The 20,816-nt window shown below is 46.0% G+C and overlaps 1 protein-coding gene across 1 annotated transcript in view; it reads right to left on the bottom strand.

Moving 5' to 3' along the window:
- ITGA9 (integrin subunit alpha 9) overlaps nucleotides 1-20,816 on the bottom strand; it is a 364,229-nt gene that overhangs the window by 25,483 nt on the left and 317,930 nt on the right. The window contains exons 24-26 of the mRNA XM_061395904.1: nucleotides 15,909-16,034; nucleotides 13,105-13,224; nucleotides 9,545-9,646 (exon numbers count right to left, since the gene is read on the bottom strand). Coding sequence (XP_061251888.1) covers nucleotides 9,545-9,646; nucleotides 13,105-13,224; nucleotides 15,909-16,034 — 348 coding nt within the window. The remainder of the gene's footprint in view (nucleotides 1-9,544; nucleotides 9,647-13,104; nucleotides 13,225-15,908; nucleotides 16,035-20,816) is intronic.

Raw genomic sequence — 20,816 nt, 5'->3', positions numbered from 1 at the left:
GGAGGAGTAAGGGATGCTTTAAATACTGCATTACAGATACTGTGGAATTAAACCTAAAAAACCAGAGAGAATTATATGCTTTATCTTAAGAAGCATAGGAAGCCAATGAAAGTTTTTAACTAGGGAGTGACATAGTTTGCATTTTGCAAAGAGCACTGTGGCTGCAAAATGAGTATAGGTTAGCAAGGAGAACTTTGTGTGGGGGTTCAAGGAACAGGCCCAGTACGAAGGCTGTAGAGGAAGTGGTATCGCCAGGGGAGATCCACACTCCCAACATAACAGGAAGGAATGAGAAAGGAGGAAAAAGACTGAGGCTGAGGGGGAGCCTGCAGGTTTCAGAGGGTGGAGGGAAGGCGGCTGAGAGACGGGGCAGCAGAAGTTCTGATTCGCAAAGGGATAAATGATCGCACCGGAGAAGGCGATGGCACCCCACTTCAGTACTCTTGCCTGGAAAACCCCATGGACGGAGGAGCCTGGTAGGCTGCAGTCCATGGGGTCGCTAAGAGTGGGACACGACTGAACGACTTCACTTTCACTTTTCACGCATTGGAGAAGGAAATGGCAACCCACTCCAGTGTTCTTGCCTGGAGAATCCCAGGGACGGGGGAGCCTGGTGGGCTGCTGTCTTTGGGGTCGCACAGAGTCGGACACGACTGAAGTGACTTAGCAGCAGCAGCAGCAGCAGCAAATGATCGCACAGTAGCAGACTGAGGCTGGGGGGCTTGTGTGTCAGGCGTTAACCAATAAAACATAAGTGAGGAGCCTGAGGATCTGTCTGGCTCAACAGATTCCTAGAGGAAGACAGCCATGGGGCGGGGGCAATGGCAGGCCCACAGGCTGGGCATCCTGCCTACTGCTATAAACTTGAACGCACCTGAGGCTAGCAAGCTGGCATCAGGGAACCAACTTTCAGTCTGGGGCAGCTGGCAAGCCCAAACCACAGCACTGATTCACTTGCAGGTTTCTGGAAACTTTTATGTTCTGACCACTGTAAATACGCTTAATGTCATAGCTGGAAATGCTCAGGTCTCCAAAAGGCCTGAGAACATGACCAAAATAGAGTACAGCTGGCCCAGGCCTGGCTGGACAGGGGGCTTCTAAGGCTGAGGGGACAGCTCAGCATCAGCAACACCCGAGGGGAGACTCAGCTCCAGGCCCCTCTGGCTGAAGGTCAATTACAAGGGCAAGATGCTTTCCATAATCAACATCACACACAGGTCTCACAGAGGGAAGGAATGTATGTAAAACAAAAAGTGGGGAAAGAAGAACATCTGGAACAAGGAAATGCCATTTTCACCTGCTTCTAATTACATCTAACAGTGGGGGAGGGGGCAGGGAGAAAGGGCTGTGGGAGCTGGAGGAAATGTTCTTAGCGGAACCACATCTTAAATCGCTCTCAGAATAGAGCCTTCAGAAAGCAGCCCAGCTCAAGGGAGTCTGAAGACTCAGGCTTATGGAGATGACATCAATGAACAGAAAATAAATTGCATTTGGCAAGCTGGTTGTTGCAAGCTGTGATAAACAAAGATGTCAAACTTGCCCCTGGCTGCGGAGTTTCAGGAATTCCTTGCTCTGTTAGAATTTGCAGAGAGATGAGCTAGACTGGTGCTAATTCCTTAGTTGTTAAGAATGGGTCACATTTGTTGAGAAATTACTGTGTGCCAGACATGATGGTGAGAGGTTTTATATCTATTACTCCTGAGAAACCTCATGACCCCTCTTTAAAGGGCGGGGCGGGGGGGCAGGGTGGAGGGGGAAACACAGCTCCTTTGCCATAGGCTAAGGAGGGCCCTCGATGAGTGCTAATTCTCCTGATGAGTAGCTGTGCATCTGGTTAGGGACCAGGCCACAACAGGAAGAGTTCCAGAATCAACAGACCACTAAGTTAGAACATGATGTGCTTCTGAGGTCACTGGAGCCAAGGGTCTCTCCTAAGACGACAGGCCAGCTGTTCACCACCCATGGCTGTGTTTCCTACCAATCTGCCAGGAGTGGTGCTCCACTGTGTGTGGGCCAGACAACAGGACAGCTTGGGCCTCGGGAGCAGAGGATGAAAGGAGCCTTGGGCTTGCAAACAGTCGGCCTTATGCCAGACCTGGCTCTTTCACTGATAAGCTTCGGCGTCTCAGGCTGTCATCTGGGGGCCTCAGTTTCCTCATCAGAGAGTAGATGCAATAATATTTCGCTCACAGGGCGACGTGAGCGTGTCAGGCGATAATCACATCAAATGCCAGCACATCACAAGAACTGAGCATAAATGAACGAAAATGAAATCATTAAGCAAAATGGGGCACAGAAAGGCAAGCCGAGCCGAGCCCCCAGGGTCTGGGTGGAGACCAGTGCCACCTGTGCTCACGGCTGCTGGCTCTCTGCTCACATCTCTCAGGTCCCTCAATCCGTTCCCTACACCCAATCATGCATTCACCTCTAGCTACTGCATTCCCTCAGGGCATGGGGAGAGGGGGAGGATCTTGGTGCTCAGTATCTCCTGGGCAGCCTCTGTCCAGTGGCTGACATACAACAGGAGGGAGAAAGCCTAGCTCCCTTGCTTCACAGTAAGAGAACTCTGAAGTAGTGCTTGAGCTCCAGAGCTCTGCTGAGCCTGAGGCCCCTGGAATCCCACTTTTGTTTCCCTCGTTCTCTTTCCCTATCCTGTCTCCTCACTTCTTTCCACATCTCACTGGGAACACTTCCTTTAAAAAAAATCTTGTACCCACATCCTCACCTGAGGGTCTGCTTCTTGAAACTCTATCCTAAGACACCATCTGACTCCACCTGCAGGCTGACCTTCCCCCGTCCACTTAGAAAATGCCTTCCCTATTTGTTCAGGGGTCACTCCTTCCATGCAGCTTGTCCTAACCTCTTCAACTGAGGCTTTCCCAACACAAAACCACACTGTGGTGTGTGTATGTATGTGTGTGTGCTCAAGCATGTGCGTCTGCACACATGTGTGTACAGTGTTTACCTGTTTGTGCTATGGAAGTCTTGAGGCTAATTTTTTTTTTCTCATTCATGTTTATTGGAGGTCCAGTTTGTGTCTAGTTAAAGAATCTGAAGGATGGGATAGCAGCCTTGCCCTAAAATACAGACTTCCATAGCAGTGGTTTCCTAGCTCCATAGAGCCCAGGGGTTTGATGAGGACATGCAGAGGCCCCTCAGAGAAAAGAGATACAAATGGGGTGAGTTACAGGCACCCCACCTCTGACTCAACCAAAGCACATTTCAAGTTAGAAATGGGTTCTGTTGCTTGCAGAAATGATAATGATAAGCATGACGACAGCTGGAAACCACCGGTTGAGAGTAAACTGACCATGACTCTTGGGGTTTTGAGGGAGGGAGAAGCTATTCTTCATTTGGTTCCTCCCATCCTTGACCATCTCTTTATGCAGTAGGCGTGTGTGTTTAGTCTCTCAGTCGTGTCTGACTCTTTGCAACCCCTTGGACTGTAGCCCATCAGGCTCCTCTGTCCATGGGATTTTTCAGGCAAGAATACTGCTGCTGCTGCTAAGTCGCTTCAGTTGTGTCTGACTCTGTGCAACCCCATGGACTGCAGCCTACCAGGCTACTCCGTCCATGGGATTCTCCAGGCAAGAACACTGGAGTGAGTTGCCATTTCCTTCTCCAATGCACGAAAGTGAAAGTGAAGTCACTCGGTCGTGTCCAACTCTTAGCGACCCCATGGACTGCAGCCCACCAGGCTCCTCCGTCCATGGGATTTTCCAGGCAACAGTACTGGAGTGGGGTGCCATTGCCTTCTCCCAAGAATACTGCAGTGGGTTGCAATTTTCCTCCTCTAGTGGATCTTCCTGACCTAGGGATTGAACCCATGTCTCCTGCATTGCAGGTGGATTCTTTACTGGCTTCCCCATCAGGGAAGCCTTAGGCAACGGGAGCCACTATTAACTGACTGCCCATGTGGATGTACCAGGCGAGGGGCTTTGCATCAAGATGTCATTTGATCCCTTCAAACTCCTTAGGTCCAGTACTCTTGCCTGGAAAATCCCATGGACAGAGGAGCCTGGTAGGCTGCAGTCCATGGGGTCGCTAAGAGTGGGACACGACTGAACGACTTCACTTTCACTTTTCACGCATTGGAGAAGGAAATGGCAACCCACTCCAGTGTTCTTGCCTGGAGAATCCCAGGGACAGGGGAGCCTGGTGTGCTGCCATCTATGGGGTCGCACAGAGTCGGACACGACTGAAGTGACTTAGCAGCAGCAGCAGCAACCTCTTAGGACAGATACTCTACATGTGACTGGCACAGATTGCTAGACCTCTACCGATATAAATCTACCTGTCCAGTTCTATCTCCTTGGCCACCATCATTTCTAGCAAGTGATGATCACAACTTTCCTGTAGCCCCCTACAATCTACTGTCCACACAGTAGCCTGTGATTTTTAAAAAATATACATTGGATCATGCCATTCCCTGCTCAAAACAAATGCCTGCAACAGTTTCCCTTTATAACTGCCCCCTGGAGTTGTATGGTATGACCCTGCCTGTGTCTCCCGTCATGGATGTCTCCCTGTGTCTCTGTTATGGATGTCTTCACCACCCACCAGGTGCTGTGCCCTGCTGTTGCAGCCTTGAGCACGCCAAGCTGTTTGGGTCTTCACACAGCTCTCCCTCCTCTCTGGGACACTCTTCCCTGTGCTTGGCAAGCTAATTCCTCCTCACTCTCTAGATTTCCGCTTCTTTGGAGAAACATTCTTTAGATTTCCCTCAATCTAGAGCAGGTTACTCCCATGGAACTCACCTCAGTTTGAAAACAAACAAACAAACACGCTGTTTGCTTCTCTTTTTACTGTCTGTTGCCCCCTCGTTAGCTCTGGGAGGGCCTGGACTGTGGCTGTTTGGTTCCCCATTGCATCCCCAGTGCCTCGTACATCGCCTGGCCCATAGCAAGCCCCCAGTAGAGTATTCATCAAGTGAAACTTCAAATAGTGACAAACAGCAAACGACACTGGGGTTTTTCTAAATTCCTTATGATTAGAGCTTAATTCTCACATGGGGTGGTGGGTGAAGGGAGAGACTGCCTACCATCTTCTGATGATGACAGAGAATGGAGGTGTCTCTCTTCTTCCTCCTACTTCTTGATGTAACAAGGAGAACTCTCTCGCTGGGTATAATGTAATTTAAACTATACTTTGGCATGTAAATAGTAAAGTACAAGCACAGTCTATTTGGTGACAGAAAACTGTCAGCTTGGTTCAAGATGCAGTGAACAACAAAGGAACTACAGGCGGAGCCTTCTGGAGCATCTCGTCTACCCCTCAGCTGACGCCTCTGGTTGAGATGCGCTGGTGTGCATTTGGCTTGGTGGGGGTAGTGGCAGGAAGCACAGTGGAGGGGAGATCTCCAGGGAGAAGACACTAGCTTTCCCATGTTATAGATGTGAAAAGAGAGGCTCACAGAGCTCACCTGAAGCCTGCAGTCACACCACTGGGCCGTGAGGGGGACGGGATTTGAGGGCAGGCTCTTCTAATTCCAAAGGGGGAAATGCAGTGTTTCCTGTTCACAAAGAAAAGCCCAAACTAGAAGGACTGACTTCCCAGAAGGGTCAAGACTGGGAAATGAACTTGACCAGATTCAGAGAAAATGAAGCTGGAACTTGCTGGCCTGATCAGTTTGTTCATGAGAGGCAGGTTTATTCAGAAATGAAAGCAAGGCTGGAGCCAGGAGGCTCCGTTCTAGAGTCTGGTTGAGACTGAGCAGGGAAAGCCCCCACTGGGGTGAGGAGAGCCGGGTCCAGTCAGGAGGCGCTGGCTGGGCCCCAAGGGAACCTGGCAATTTTAACAGAGAGACTTTAAAACCAGTCAGTGTCCGTTCCAGGGTGAACACTTGTACTTGTCAAGGACCTTTTATCCAAGATGGCCCAGTGCCCTCTTGTATGACTGAGTGGCTGCAGAGCAGAGAAAGGAGCATCTGGATGGGAATCAAAAGTTCCGGACCCTATCCTCGGCTCAGCGATGTGAGATCCAGGGCAAGTCGCCTCTTTTTCCTAAGCATCATAGGCTCTTTGTTCACTTGAGGAAAAAGTTTTGTGGTTCTAACTCAGGGAGGGCACAGTGGAGTCTCTGGGGACTTGTAAAAATTATGACCTGTCTCCCCACCTGTAGGGTAAGGGATGGTGATGTCAGAGGACTGTGGGAGGGAGGTGACCAGCTCTTTGGACATTTGGTTCCCGTGGCAGCAGGAGAAGGCCCCAGAAATTTGTCCTATTGAATCAGAAGTAGCTCATTCAAGCACGTTAATTCTTAAAGCCCAAAGCACAAACACTCCTCAACCGCCTATGGACAAAAATTTGCATGTTCTCTTATCAATGGAGCTGACAAAATGGTCTAAATGACTGAACAGAGACTAGCTCAGAAGAGAGTCCTCAATGAGCCAGGGATTAGATGGCCCCATGTTGCCTGGAGTGTTAGAGAAGCACGTGGGAGGGGATGCTCCTCACTTTTTAGCATCCTTCCAGTGCTGGGGAATCCTCCTATGGGTGAGTCTCAGGGTGAGGGGGAGGCTGTACTACAATAGCCAAAAATGCCAGCCACTTGCTCTTCCTGGGGTGCCTGGTTCTCCAGGGACAGGGGCCTAACCAGCTAGGGAGAGGCTCCCACATGACTCTAGAGCACGAGGCTGAGAGAAGCCAGGGAAGTAGTGCCCAGGGTACCATGCCAGGCTCTCCCTGGGGCCTGCCCCAACCTGTGGTCCTGGCCCTGCAGGTTTCTCACATCCCCAGTCAGGCTCTCCCACCTTGCTGGCGATTCTGAGAGCTACCTGATACCATTCTAATCCATTCTGCTTCTGCTAAAAGGAGACAGAATCAGTCTCTCCTGCTGGCACCTAGAATCTCAACCTGGTGCCCACTCCACATGGCAATGACTTATTTATCCATTTGTGGATTTCCATGATCATCACATATGTTGCTATTTCAAAGTATCGACAAAATAGATTTGCTCTGTAACTCACACAAGCCTCCCATATGGCCAGAGAAGGGTGTCTGGGATGGCAGCTCTCAGTAGCACAGCTGGTGTGCTGTAGATTCTTGGTTTGCCCCCAGGGAGTTTCTAGCCTCAGCTGTTGGCAGCTCTCCCAGAAAAGTAGAAAGGGTTGGGTTGGACATAATAGGAAATTCAGTGTATTATATTGGCACCGTCAGCACTGAACATGGTCACTCAGACCTCATCCAGAATTCTCAGGTTTGAGTCTGTACAAAGCCAGGTAAGCTGGTGTGGTTGGTCTTGGACACATGGCTAACACTCCGCCCAGGAAGGGCACCTCAAATGTATTATTAATAAAAAAGGAAAATGCCTCAAACATCCAGGACATACTTCTAGCTATTCACCCGTACGATCTGTAAAGCACTCCCCATACCATGGAATGAAAATAAAAGACACAATGAGTCCCAAGAAAATTATCTGTATTCCCTGTCAGTTGAATTTATCACCATGTACACTTTATGTGGTTAAAAACCGATTGCTTTCCTTTTCTCACCCACACCCTGCTCGCTACCAGCTGCAAATACACTTCCTGTTCATTCCAAGGCCATACAAATGTGGTGCCTGATCTCAAATCTTGTGAAATTTTGCCCGATTTAAATTTGGTGGCTAGCCTCTATGGAAAGTTCCCTTCCGATCGATGATTGACAGAGTGCCAGGCATTCAGAAGAATCACGCAGGGAGGAACATGTTTGTTCTAAAAAGGCAATCCTTTCTACTCAGAAAGGATTTATTTTTTCCTGCCAGGAAAGTTGAGAACAGATTGTAGTGCTTCATCTTGGCTCATGTATTGAAAGGCAAAGTCATGGAAAGGAGAAAGATGGGGGCACTGTGGAATTCTGAAGGGTGTTCCTTTTTTCTTGGGAGTACGAGAAAAAAATCAGTTGAAAATGAGATCTCCTTCCAAAGAACTCTTGATAATGAAAATATCACCACAGTGCTCAAAATGGAAGAGTAGTTAATGGAAGCAGTATTTTGGGGGCGCACAGATGACTCAGAATCCAACAATGGGATGTCAGGCAATGTCTTTCTGGATCCCACAGCTCTATGTTTTAATCAAAGGCAATGCGCCCGTGATAGTTTTTTCATTTACCCAGGGGATTCCACCTGTAGGAAACCTGTTAATTACTTCCGTTAGCTCTTAATTGGGAACAGTGTGGTCTACCAGAACATTCCAAACCTCTCCTATTGGCCACGTATCTCATCCTATAAGCTTTTTAACTGGAGCTGTGACAATGCGCAGTGACTCTGCATTCTTTTTCACTCCCCAGGTGAAGGTCTGGATTGGCAGTTAAATGCCCAAATGGCAGGGAGGAAAAGACAAAAGCCAACTCCAGATATTTTGATCTCCAGAAACAGTGACTCTAGGAGTGAAGGACTTCAGCATCATTCCACTCCATCCCATTCATTTCCTGCTATTTAAAATGACCAGGTGGACAATTTCTCGATGTGAGTCAAGGAATTTAAATCTGCCTCTGACAGTTCTTCCCTGAACTGGGCATGGAATACCCACGCTTTGGGGTAGCTTTAACGTCCTCACAGATTCTTATTTCTTCTGTGCCAGCTGATGCTCTTGTCTTCTGCTCAGGACTGAGGGTTCATGGAGGTCCCAGGGATTTATTTTCTATGTGTACCCTTCCTAGCCACCGTTTTATAAGAGTCTCTTTGCTGTGATCCCCATCCTAACATTTAGACATGTGGTGTCTCCCTTGTTACTAGAAAATAAATTAACATGTTTTTCTTTGCAAGCAAATAATCTTTGTGAATTTTTCACTTCTGTAAATTTGTCACAGCAATATTGACTCTTTCAAGAAAGGGTAAAGTCTTCCTGGAGAGAAGTAAATTCCAGGAAAAGGAGATGCAAAAAGCTAGCATCACCACATAGCTTATTGGCAAAATCAGTTCAGAGGCTGCTGTTTTCCCTTTCTATGTCCCTAGGACCTGAGTCTGGGTGTCAAAGGATGCACCTCCCCTCCCACCCCTGAAAATAATAATGCAGCAAAAGTCCAAGGCCACCCCTTTCTCTCCCCTATCTGAATTCCCAGCTGTGACAACTCCCATCTTGAGGCTGCTTGCCAGCTACACTTCATAGAGGATATGGGGGCTAGGTAGAGAATGTTACTCAACCAACTCGTGTTTAAACACTGTTTATCCATGGAGCAATGGGATTGGGAAGGCAGATGAGGTTTCAGGAAAAGGTGTGAGAAAGATAAAAAATAGTCTTGGTTCTAGAATGGAAATGCAACAAGCGCTGTCAAGGGTACTTCCAGACAATTTCTCTTTTGGCTAGTCATGGCCAGGAGCTTTCACATAACAGCATCCTGGAGAAAAAGGCTATCACAATAAGAGCAGACCGCAGTTCCCCTTGCGGGGCCTGGAAGCCAAGGCAGGCAAGGTCATGGGTCTACCACAAAGCTGACATCTTGGCTTAGAGGCTGTCATTATCCTCAAATTCTAGCATTAAGTCTCCCAAGTCACCCAGATTCCTTCACCCTTGGAAGAGCGCTGTGTGTGGTGGTGGGGGGCCGAAGGGGGGCGTTGTACTCACCGTCATCTCCTCCGGGTTCCCACTGGCTACCTCCACCACTCTCAGGGAAGGGTCCACCTTCACCTTGGCGTGGGTCATGAACTGGATGACAGATGAACTGTCCTGAGGATGAAACAGTGTAACTCGCTGTAAGACTTTTCAGTCACAGTGACAGGGCCCTGAGATCCTAGGTGGAACTGAAATTCTAAGATTCCATGTAGATCAGACAGAAATTTCTATCACTGAATGAAGCAGAGATTTCCAGTCTCTCTCCTGAAGATTCTTTCATATCATAGTGGATGCTGAAAAGCTCTGGAGTTTTGCTGAGTCAACACATGCAGGCTTGTGTGCTGTGGTTTCCAAGCAGCAGGAGCCAGATATTTGGATCTTGGTATTGACATATTCCCCAAAGAGTAGAGAATAAATAAAACCGTTGAATTGTGTACGATAAATCTAGGTCTGGCCTTCCACAGAAGGCATCTGATTTACATTTCCCAAGCATCTTCCTGCCTTGACCACAACCCTCAAACTCTCCACATGAGTTCCTTTTAATTCCTTCTTTGCTCTTCAATGAAGCTTTTGTGGTGGGGGGTGGGAGGGGGGGTGGGGGGGGAGGTCAAAGCCCTTTAAGCGGGAAAGAGGGTACCAGACAGAGAGATGAGAAGGAGAAAGCATCTGACTTGTAATAAGTCAATGGTCTGACGAGAAAGGGGATGGGGGTGGTGGGGGGAGGAGGTTTGTCCCAGGTAAGACTCGGGCAGAGCCCATCAGCCACTGTGGGTAGAAGCCTTAGTGTTGGGCTCAGATTTAAAGCCAACAATCCAGATAAAGAGAGAATGGCTCCAAGGCAGGGATGGAGAAGGAAGAAGAGAGGGGCTGGCAAAACTATGACTCAGGGAAGGGCCAGAACATCGAGCCAGTGGTCTAGATGGGGCTGCACTGACTATTGAGGGAGAGGCAGGCTGGCTCCCACTGTGGAAACAGGACAGACGGCCGAGCACTCTGCACCCCACATGTGGAGGCAGCTGGGCTCTGCCAGAAAGGTGTCCTTCTATATTTACTCAGGTTGCCTGCCACACAAGGAGGCACATATTGATGCTAGCTTTGGCCCATGTCCGGTTAAATCTACCCCTGCAAAAGGAAAGAAGATAACTGTCTCTGCGGAAAACAGTTTCAAGGGGCTCAGCTCATCACTTCCAGAGAAACCACGAAGACCTTCTAGGGAGGACACCTGTGGAATTTCCCTGGGAGTTACACACTAATTATTGTCCTTTTAAAAACACCAATAAAACACATTTGAAATGCTTCTTAGAAGCTTGTCACTCAAAAACAAAAAAACAAAAACTGCTTCAGTGAGCTCATATTGAGCAGTAAGTAATTTTCTATGCAGCAATCTTTTACCAGTTCTGTAGATTTATGGTTTTATGGGTCTGGATATACTATCTCTTCAATCTTGGATCATCATTATCATCATCTTGATTATTGCTAATTACAATAATAATAATGATGACTGTCAAAGTTAAAGGCTGAGCAGATTAGGAGGCATGGAACAGATCTCCTGCAGTTGTAGAAAACAAACACTTTGAAAGAAATCGGAATCCTCAGATAATTTAAAAAAATCAGATCTTACATTTCAAATAAAAACTTGTTAAGGTCAAAGCAATTAAACTGCAAATTCCCTTGTCTGGGGCCTGACCTTCAGATCAAAGGGAAATAAACAGAAGCGGCAGCCCAGGTGAACCACAAGGCTGATGCTGCTCCGTGTCCTTAGGGAGGCGAGGAGCCCCTGGAGCCCCCAGGGAGGTGTGGCTGGCTTTGGGCCTGACAGAGGCTTAACTCCATCCCTGAGATTTCTGCTCGTTTCCGTAGAATATCTGCAAGGAAAATGGTCCTCCAACACCCACATACGACACCCCATGGCTTCCTGCTGTCTTGGGGTATAGACTGGGCTGGGGACAGCAGTCAGTGGGATATATTCCATGGTAAAGGGTTGCCACTGATCACAAGGAGAGAGATGCAGACACCAGGCCAGAGCTGGGGACAAGAAAGGCTTGAGGCTTTGTGATTCAGTACATATGACTGACGTGCAAGCAGCAGCCATCTGGGCCGAGGGTGAAGAAGAAACGAGAGTGGCTTGCCACCATCAGAGCCATGTCAGGGCTCTGTCAACAGTGGCAAGTGTGGCACAGGCAATAAAACTGTCACCAGGGCCACTTGTCAAGAAGAGGAACTGGATGGGTAAGTGTACAGAATCATAATCCCTCAACCTGAGCTGGGGACCCAGGCCAGGAAGGCACTTCCTGTGATGTAATATTCTGGAATCAAAGGGTGACCAGGGGTGGTTCATGTTGGGCCCTCTCCCAGCTCCACCCTTTTTAAAAGGAGAGAGAGCTACAACAGGGAAGCAGTGCCGTGTGTGTCCAATTTGCCCCTCATCAGTTTCCCTTCAAAGCACCCAGGGAGAGCAGAACTGTTCACAGCTCTCCACCAGCCAGAGACGGAAAGGGGGTAAAACATCCCATATCCCCCGTGCCTGTGGCTTATCAGGCCAACGTGTTGCTGCCATGCCTAATTTAAAAAATAAGGCTGGAATGACTATTCTAAGGATATTCACTTATACACTGACAGTTTTATACGGACTGACACACAGTTTTTCCAAAGGAAAATAAAGAGAATCTCTGTGGATAACATGCCTATTTTATCTCCACATGATTGTTTTAAAATCAATTTGTTGGATGCAGCCTTTCATACTAAGAAGTGCTTATGAGAAAATAAATTACAGTGAATTTGTATTATTTTTTTAACCACTTTTATAAACGCATAAGAGCCAAGTGATCTAAGACTCAATAGGTGGATTCTGTGAAACAAGATGTCATTTAAACAAGGGGTTGGCAATCTATGTTTCATGGGTCAAATCCACCCCTTTGCTGGTTTTTGTAAATAAACTTCTATTGAAACACAGTCACGCCCATTCATTTGAGTATGGTTTATGGCTGTTTTCACAACACGATGGCGGGGTTGAGCAATGGCAAGACACTGTATAGCCCATAGGGCCTAAAAAACTTACTGTTGACCCTTTACAGAAAACCTTTGATCTAAAATGTGCAAGTTAAAGTCTGACAGCGACTTTTCTGATGGTCCAGAAGCTAAGACTCCGAGTTCCCAATGCAGGGGACTCGGGTTTGATCCCTGGCTGGGGAACTAGCTCCCACATGCCGCAACTAAGACCTGGCACAAGCAAATAAATAAAAAGTAAATATTTAAAAAAAAAGTCTAAGAAACAACTGCACAAACAAAACATCTGGGGTTCTTGCTTAAAAAGAGATGCTGATTTGGTAAGGCCTGAGTGGAGTTCAGGATTCTCAGGTCTCAGAAGCTCCCAGGTGATGCTCACACTGCTGGTCCTTGGACCACACTTTGAATAACAAGGGTCTGGCATGTTTCCCTGGCATTCTTCTGAAGCAGAATTACCCGTGGTGCTGGCCAGGACAGTTTTAAAAGGGGCAGGTAGAGCTTTTCCTGAGGAAACCAATTCAAATGTTTTAAAATGAACTCTGAGAGTACAGTTCTTCAGGACTTACCTTCTTCAGTATTTCTGTGTTCAGCAGCATATAAATGTCTATAGTACGACTTTCTTCTTTAGCGAGTGCACTAAGGTTACAGTGCATTGTTAGGCAAGAAATTCCTGTTTTTTCACAGTCCTGAGAAGAATAACCAGAGAATGGTCAAACTGTATTAAGAACAAAGACAAGAGCACAACATTTACAGAATAGGCATTTATAGATACAGAACAGGTATTTATAGAACACAGCATTTATAGAACTGAGGCCTTTCTGCTGCTGCTGCTGCTGCTAAGTCACTTTAGTCGTGTCCAACTCTGTGCGACCCCATAGATGGCAGCACACCAGGCTCCCCCGTCCCTGGGATTCTCCAGGCAAGAACACTGGAGTGGGTTGCCATTTCCTTCTCCAATGCATGAAAGGGAAAAGTGAAAGTGAAGTCTTTCAGTCATGTCCAACTCCTAGTGACCCCACGGACTGCAGCCTACCAGGCTCCTTCGTCCATGGGATTTTTCAGGCAAGAGTACTGGAGTGGGTGCCATTGCCTTCTCCCGAGGCCTTTCTAGGCAGATGAAATCCATAGGAAGATGCAATCATTCCTTCTTGCCGCCAGAGGGCAATCAAAGGACTTCCTGTCCAGTGGGCACCAGAACACGCCTTCAAGTCAAAGCTCACTGGTGTACCTTACCTCAAAACTGGATTTTGCAAGAAGAAAGCAGTGGATTTTGTTTGTTTTTATTTATTTTTTAAATTTATTTTTAATTGGAGGATAATGCTTTACGATGTTATGATGGTTTCTGCACAACAATGTGTATCAGCTGTGTGTATTCACATACACCCTCCCTCTTGAGTGTCCCTCCCATCCTCCCCATCCCACCCCTTAGGCCATCAGAGAACACAGAGCTGAGCTTCTTGCACTATACAGCACTTCCCACTAGCTAGCTATTTTACACTTGGTAGTGTGTATACTGGCAACCCGCTCCAGTGTTCTTGCCTGGAGAATCCCAGGGACCGGGGAGCCTGGTGGGCTGCCGTCTATGGGGTCGCACAGAGTCCGACACGACTGAAGCGACTTAGCGCAGTAGCAGCAATGTGCACATATGTCGTGCGACTCTCTGCCCCACCGTCTCCTTCCCCTCTGTGTCCACAAGTCTGTTGTCTATGTCTGCATCTCAATTTCTGCCCTGCAGATAGGTTCATCAGTACCATAAGATTTCAAATATATGCATTAATATATGATATTTATTTTTCTCTTTCTGACTTAACTTCACTCTGTATAACAGGCTCTAGGTTCCTCCTCACAACTGACTCAAATTCGCCCCTTTTTATGGCTAAGTAATATTCCATTGCATGTATGTTCTACAACTTCTTTGTTTTGTTTTTAAAGAGACACACTTAATATTTTGGGAACATCCCTCTTAAGAGTTTTGAACACAAGGTGTATTTCCTAGATTATGCGGTTTTTGCCTGGAAGTGAAAAATGTAATTTTATACCCATTGTTTATATTGGGCAAATTGGAGGGCTACAAAGTCACAAGACTCAAGAAACCACAGGAGTAAAGAAAAACATGTTTGACCAAGAAAACATATGAATTACAGCTAGGAACCTAAATTCCAAAGTTACAAAGGAAGAATTCTTTTGTGTTATAGGATTCAAAATGTGTGAATATACATTCATGATGTTTCACATATGGGGTAAAAATTTCAGCCAGATACAGAGCTGCATTTGTCAAACTACTAGATATCAATACATCTAACAGTTCTGAAAGCTGTTAAATAACAGTTGATCATCAGCATTATGTAAGTAAAAATATCCCAAACTTCCAAAAGGCCACTAGTCCTACTAATTCTACCGCCAAAAAAAAGAGGAGGGAAATGTTAGTGAGATGTGCCATGGCTGTAATAAGGAACTGAAGAGATATAACCAAAGATGTGGAGAAAGGAGGCTTTGGAAAAGCATCTGATTCCACCTTTAACACCTACACTTTTAAAAAAGTTAAGGTATAGCTTACATAGAGTAAACAGAATAAATCCAAAGGATCCATCTTGACATATCTTTATACACATTCATAACAGATCAAGATGAAGACCATGTCCTGCACCTAAGCAGAGTCCCTCATGCTCCTGCCTATCAATATTCCTCCAAAATTAACTGCTGTCCTGACCTCCACTGCCATTGACAGAGGTGCTATTTCTGAACTTCATGTAAGTAAAACACCATCTGTCTTTTATCTCTAGCTCCTTTCACTCAATATTATATCCATGAGATTTATTCATGTTGTTGGGGTGGCAGTTTTTATTGCTTGTAATAATTCAGTATATGGGTACACTGCAACTGTTTACACTTTCTCCTGGCGATGGACATTTGGATCGTTCCCAGATTACTGTGAACATACCTGTCCATGTCTTTGGGGGATACAGGTACTCACTTCTCTTTGGGACATAGCTGGGAGTGGAACTACTAGGTCATAGATATGTTTAGTTTTAGTATATACTGACCAACAGTGGTATATAGAGTGGTTGGACGAGAACCATCACTCTTGATTAGACTCATACTACTGGGAGAAATGTATAACTTTGTACTTGGTGGGTTGCAAAGGTTTTCCCTTTGCCAGCCAATGGAATCTGAAATGTAAATTTAACACTTTGATAGAAACCTCAGGCTGAAAAAATAGGAGTTGACTACAGTCCTTGTGACTTTCTAAGCCAATTGATTCAAACCATATTTGAGAAATAATGCCAAATAGAAAACTGGCTTCTCATCTCAGACTTGCCTTCCTAGTGAGGACCACCCACGTGAACCCAACGAGTAAGCAAATTCTTACCAAGACTTTTCTTCCCGACTTTGTGAAAAAAGCAAATATTGTATGGAAGATATTTTCTTGTTCTTGAGGGATGATGCAGGGGGTTGGATTTTTCTGGAAAGAACAGTTTCCCTTCTCTTGGCCCACCTGAAAATGAAAAGAAATCTGGATGAGTGGTCCATCCCAAGAAAAGATCATGAGCCTGGACTCCCTTCAGAGGTGGTCACGGTGTAGCCCAAAGCCAACTGTTACCCTGGTCCATTCTCTAGGAGACAATAATGGCAGAAAATCTGAAAGGCAGACGTAGTAGCATCAACAAGGCCAAATACTAAAGAAAAGTGGATGCTGAGTCATGAAATGACTGAGAGGCAATGGCACACAACACGCAAGTGAGATGTGACTAGGAAAGAGTAAGACTTAAGGAACTTTAAAACCAGCCTTACAGCAACTCTGAGATGAGTTCTTTGTCTGGATATGGAAAATGAGACTCAGGTTAAGTCATTTGCCAACAATCACACAGACCAGAACTCAGGTTTTGGACCTAGATCTTCTGAGGTCCAGCCTTCAGGCATGGTCCATGGCCAGAGGTTTTCAAACTATGCCCCATGGGACCCATAGGGTGCTGTGAAACCCCTTAGTGGATTTCCTAGCGAGGAGAAGGGGGCACCAAGCAGGACTGCTATGGGCCCCCATCTCTATTCCAACTAGAGCATCAACCACCTATAATGTCATTTAAAACCAGGATTCTGCTACCAAAAAATAAAATAAAAATTGGGCAACCATTGCATTGGGTCATACAGGAGCTTATATGCCCAAGGAGCTCTTGTTGAATTACCTGATTTTGCTTCTGAGAGCTTTTGAGAGGCTAGTGGAAAAACAATGCTGAGCAACAGTGATGTTAAAAAAAAAATCAAAACAATAGTACAGTCTTCCATGTTGGTTTCTTTAAAAACAACTCTATTTTTGGTGCCTCAACTGGGGAAATATTGAAAAAAAAAGAAGCCGCCTTTATATATTATCATATCAAGTTGTTTGTATTTGAAGCCTTGACATGACTTAAGGTCAAGTCACAAAATTAATAGTAATTCATAATTTAGGATTATGTTTACAATTGATTTTAGCCAGAATCATCTATTTAAACTACACGCTTCTATCTTTAATGCCTTTGAGTAAAATATAGTGTGTTTACATTGATTCAAGAATGCTTCAGCTTCTCATTTGTGGTAAGGTTTAAATTTTTAACATGGAAACTTCTAAGTTCAGCTAACAATACTAATCTTTGGACAAAGAACTATAAAATCTCCAAATGTGCTAAATAAATCTCTATTTTATCTTTGAACATGTATGCCTGGATTTACTATATATGCCTGAAGATAAATAAGATGAAGGTTTATTTCCTCAAATTAACTCTTAGAAAATAGTGTTACCTTTAAAACTTTCTTATACTTTGGGGACTCACTGTTCTTTATAATACATTGGTAGCCTTTCCCTTCTCCAGGAGATTTTCCCAACCCAGGGATCGAACCCAGGTCTCCTGCATTGCAGGTGGATTCTTTACCAGTTGAGCCACCAAGGAAGCCCAAGAATACTGGAGTGGGTAACTAATCCCTTCTCCAGGGGATCTTCCTAACCCAGGGATCAAACCCAGGTCTCCTGCACTGCAGGTGGATTCTTTACTAGCTGAGCTACCAGGCAAGCCCTTTGCTATACATGCCTGAAGATAATTAAGATGAAGGTTTATTTTCTCAAATTAACTTTCAGAGAATAGTGTTGCCTTTAAAAGTTGCTCATACTTTTGGGACTTACCCTTCTTTATAATACATTGCATTTTGCTTGGTTTTGGCCCTGTTCTGCAGCTTGCAGGGATATTAGTTCCCCAACCAAGAATTGAACCTGGGGCCATGACAGTGAAAGCCCCAAGTCCTAACCACGGACTTCCAGGGAACGAAAGGGACTTCAGTTCAGTTCAGTTCAGTTCAGTCGCTCAGTCGTGTCCGACTCTGGGACCCCATGAATTGCAGCACGCCAGGCCTCCCTGTCCATCAAACTCATGTCGCTCTTTAAAAAAAGTATTTTGTAATTTGATACTCTCTCAATTGAAATCTGGGAAGATATACCAGCCTGAAATGGTCTCAATCAGAGTTGGTTCTGGATGCTTTTTGAGGTTACTAGAGGCAATTAATGGGAAGGAGGCAATGAGATTTAACATAGATGTGGACATTATTCTGGGGTGCAACTTTTTTAAGTTGTGATAAGTATTTTAAAGTTCATTTTTAGAAAGCAAAACATTAGTTGCTTACGTTGTGAGAATTGTGAATATCATTTTCAAGACAAATGAGAAAAACAACTGTTGTAACATTATGCAAATGAGTCTTTGTGTCTAGCAATAGCATTTTAGCATCAAACACGAATTCAAAATGTTCTGCATTTCAAATAAATTAGATGAATTGAAGATGATATGCTTTGGAATACTGTCAACTTAAACAGTGGCTTTAATAATGCAATCCATTGATCTCAGAAGACGTACATCTGCATGAAATCATTTTGTGAAATGTGTGAATGAAAAGAACAATATAAATTAATCTAGTATTCTTTTATAATTTTCAGTGTGCAATACCTGATTAGGTTAAGTATTATAAGTAGGTACTTACTTTTATAACTTTTTTAAAAAATTAAGGTAAAATTTACATTCCCTAAAAATGCACAGATTTTAAGGATATAGTTTGATGAATTTTGACAAATGAAGTCATGCATATAACCACCATGCCAGGGAAGGGACAGAACATCCATTACTCCAGAAAGATTCCCTGACTCTTTTCCAGTCAATTCCCATCCCCCACCTCAAAGGCAATCACAGTTCTGATTCCTGTTAAGTTGGCCAAAAAACTTTGCTAAATTCACCTCTTTGGAAAAGTGGGGGATTGTGTTCTTTGGGGGTTGCTCTCTTTTTGGGTATACACAGCACCTCGCAGATGGAAAACATTTTGTTCGACCATTTGAGAACTTGAATGTGTGCTCATGTTAATTCCAATCATATTTCACTCGGAAGCATGTGGGTCCCTATTTTCCTGTTTGTCTTCAGTGGCCATTTGCTAAAAGGCTGTTGGAGGGACTGTCCTTCTGTAGCCCTGTAGCATTCACGTTCCCCTGTGGAGCTGACCAGGCTGGGCTCCTCAAAACACATTTCGTCTGGATTGAGAGTGACGGAACTCTGAGTCTTGCAGGATGCACCCGTTCCTAATTAAAATCAGGGTTGGGGCAGAGTTCCTCCTGGCTCCACAGTGGGTGATTCAGGTTTCTAGGCAGGGAGGGGAAGTGGTGGAGCAGAGCCCCAACTCAGCCAGATTCACTGTCATTCCCACAGGACACCAGCACCTTGGGGCAAGGCGCAGGGAACCACAGCAGGAGGAAGGAGGACCAACTTTGGCTCCAACGAATGGGGCAGAGACACAGCTCAGAGCTCTACCTTCCTTTGTCCCATTGGAGTCTCGGAGGGCCTGTGAAAAGGGTGATGATGGGGATGTGATGTGATCTGATGTGACATCTGATCTGCCCTAGGGGAATCTGGAGAAGGGAAGCAGAAGTTGAATTTCTGGTGAATGAAAATCTCAGCCAGTCGTACTCTGACTGTGGTTACATGGGAATCACTTCAACTGGGCAAAATGACAATTTTGGGAGAGGTTCAGGGTGGTCTCTCTCAAAGGAGAATAAAGGTTGCTCCGTGCTGCACAAGTCTGGTTCAGGCCAGCTAATCCGCTTGTAGACACTCCCTCAGCTAAAATGAGCAACTCAGGCCCTGGCTAGGGTCTTGAGGGTGAGGGACTGTTCCGTGTGCATGGATAGGACAGGTGTGACAGACATAACGGCACTCGACACTTGTGCAGCCCTTACTGCACACCCCTGTGAGCTGAGTGCAGTTACTGTTAGCATTTTACAGATGAGGAAGTTGACAGGCAAGGGGAGGCCATGTCTCCCAGAGGGCAGGCAGCAGAGCTGGGCTAGAGCACAGGTCATCTAGCTCCAGAGACCTTCTTGCAAACTTTCCTGCCTCTTAGGTCCAGAGGCTGAGGGTGGGGCTGGGTTGGGGGTCACGGAGGGATTAGGGGTGGAGATGGAGGGGGAGGGAAGCTATCCCTTCCTGTTCTTACCCAGGTCAAAGGGAAGGAACCATGAACCCAAAAGCCCAGAAATTTCAGAGTCCTCCATCTGACCCACTTCTGCTCCATGGGAGATAAAGTGCCTGCTGGCTGGGGGGCCAGGCCACTCCGTACTATCTCAGGCTGGAAGGGGAACAGAACATCCCGGAATGTTGTTTCTGGAAGGCAGCTCTAAGATCATGTGGTCCCGTGGCCTTGGCTGACAGATAAGGAACCAGAGGTCCCGAGTTCCGTGACTCGTCCAAGGTCACCTGATTGGTTGGTGGCAGCAAGCGGCACCCAGTGAAGGAATCCTCTGGCACAGATGTCCTGGGCCTTAGTTTCCTCATGTGTGAAATTAGGATGGTGGTCTACATGGTCACTGAGGTTGTCCCCAGTTGTTAATTATGCCCCTTGAGGATTCTCCTGCCTTTTCATTAGCACATGGAATCAGCTAGCCTCCTGCTACATAGATAAGCAATTACTCAGCACCCAGCCCCCACAACTGGGTTCTAACCACTCTCACTGGTGGTGAAGTCTTCAAGGGCAAGCAAGGTTTTCTTCTTGCAGACAATCCAAGCACCATGGCACTCATTTTCCAATGGCTTCATTTCTGTGGCTGACCAAGGACTCTGCGGCCATTGCCCCCTGCTCAGCCCTGCCCACCCACTTCTCATCTATTTTCCAGACTATCTGACTCCAAACACTTCTCATGACACGGCCGCTCATGTCCTCAGGGAGCTGAAACAGGCCATATCTACTGGAATGTGAATAAAAGAACTTTACCAACACA

The sequence above is a fragment of the Bos javanicus genome, chromosome 22 (genome assembly GCF_032452875.1).
Source record: "Bos javanicus breed banteng chromosome 22, ARS-OSU_banteng_1.0, whole genome shotgun sequence".
NCBI lineage: Eukaryota > Metazoa > Chordata > Mammalia > Artiodactyla > Bovidae > Bos > Bos javanicus.
Note: the sequence above shows the minus strand (reverse complement) of the source record. Positions and strands in the feature narration are given on the sequence as shown.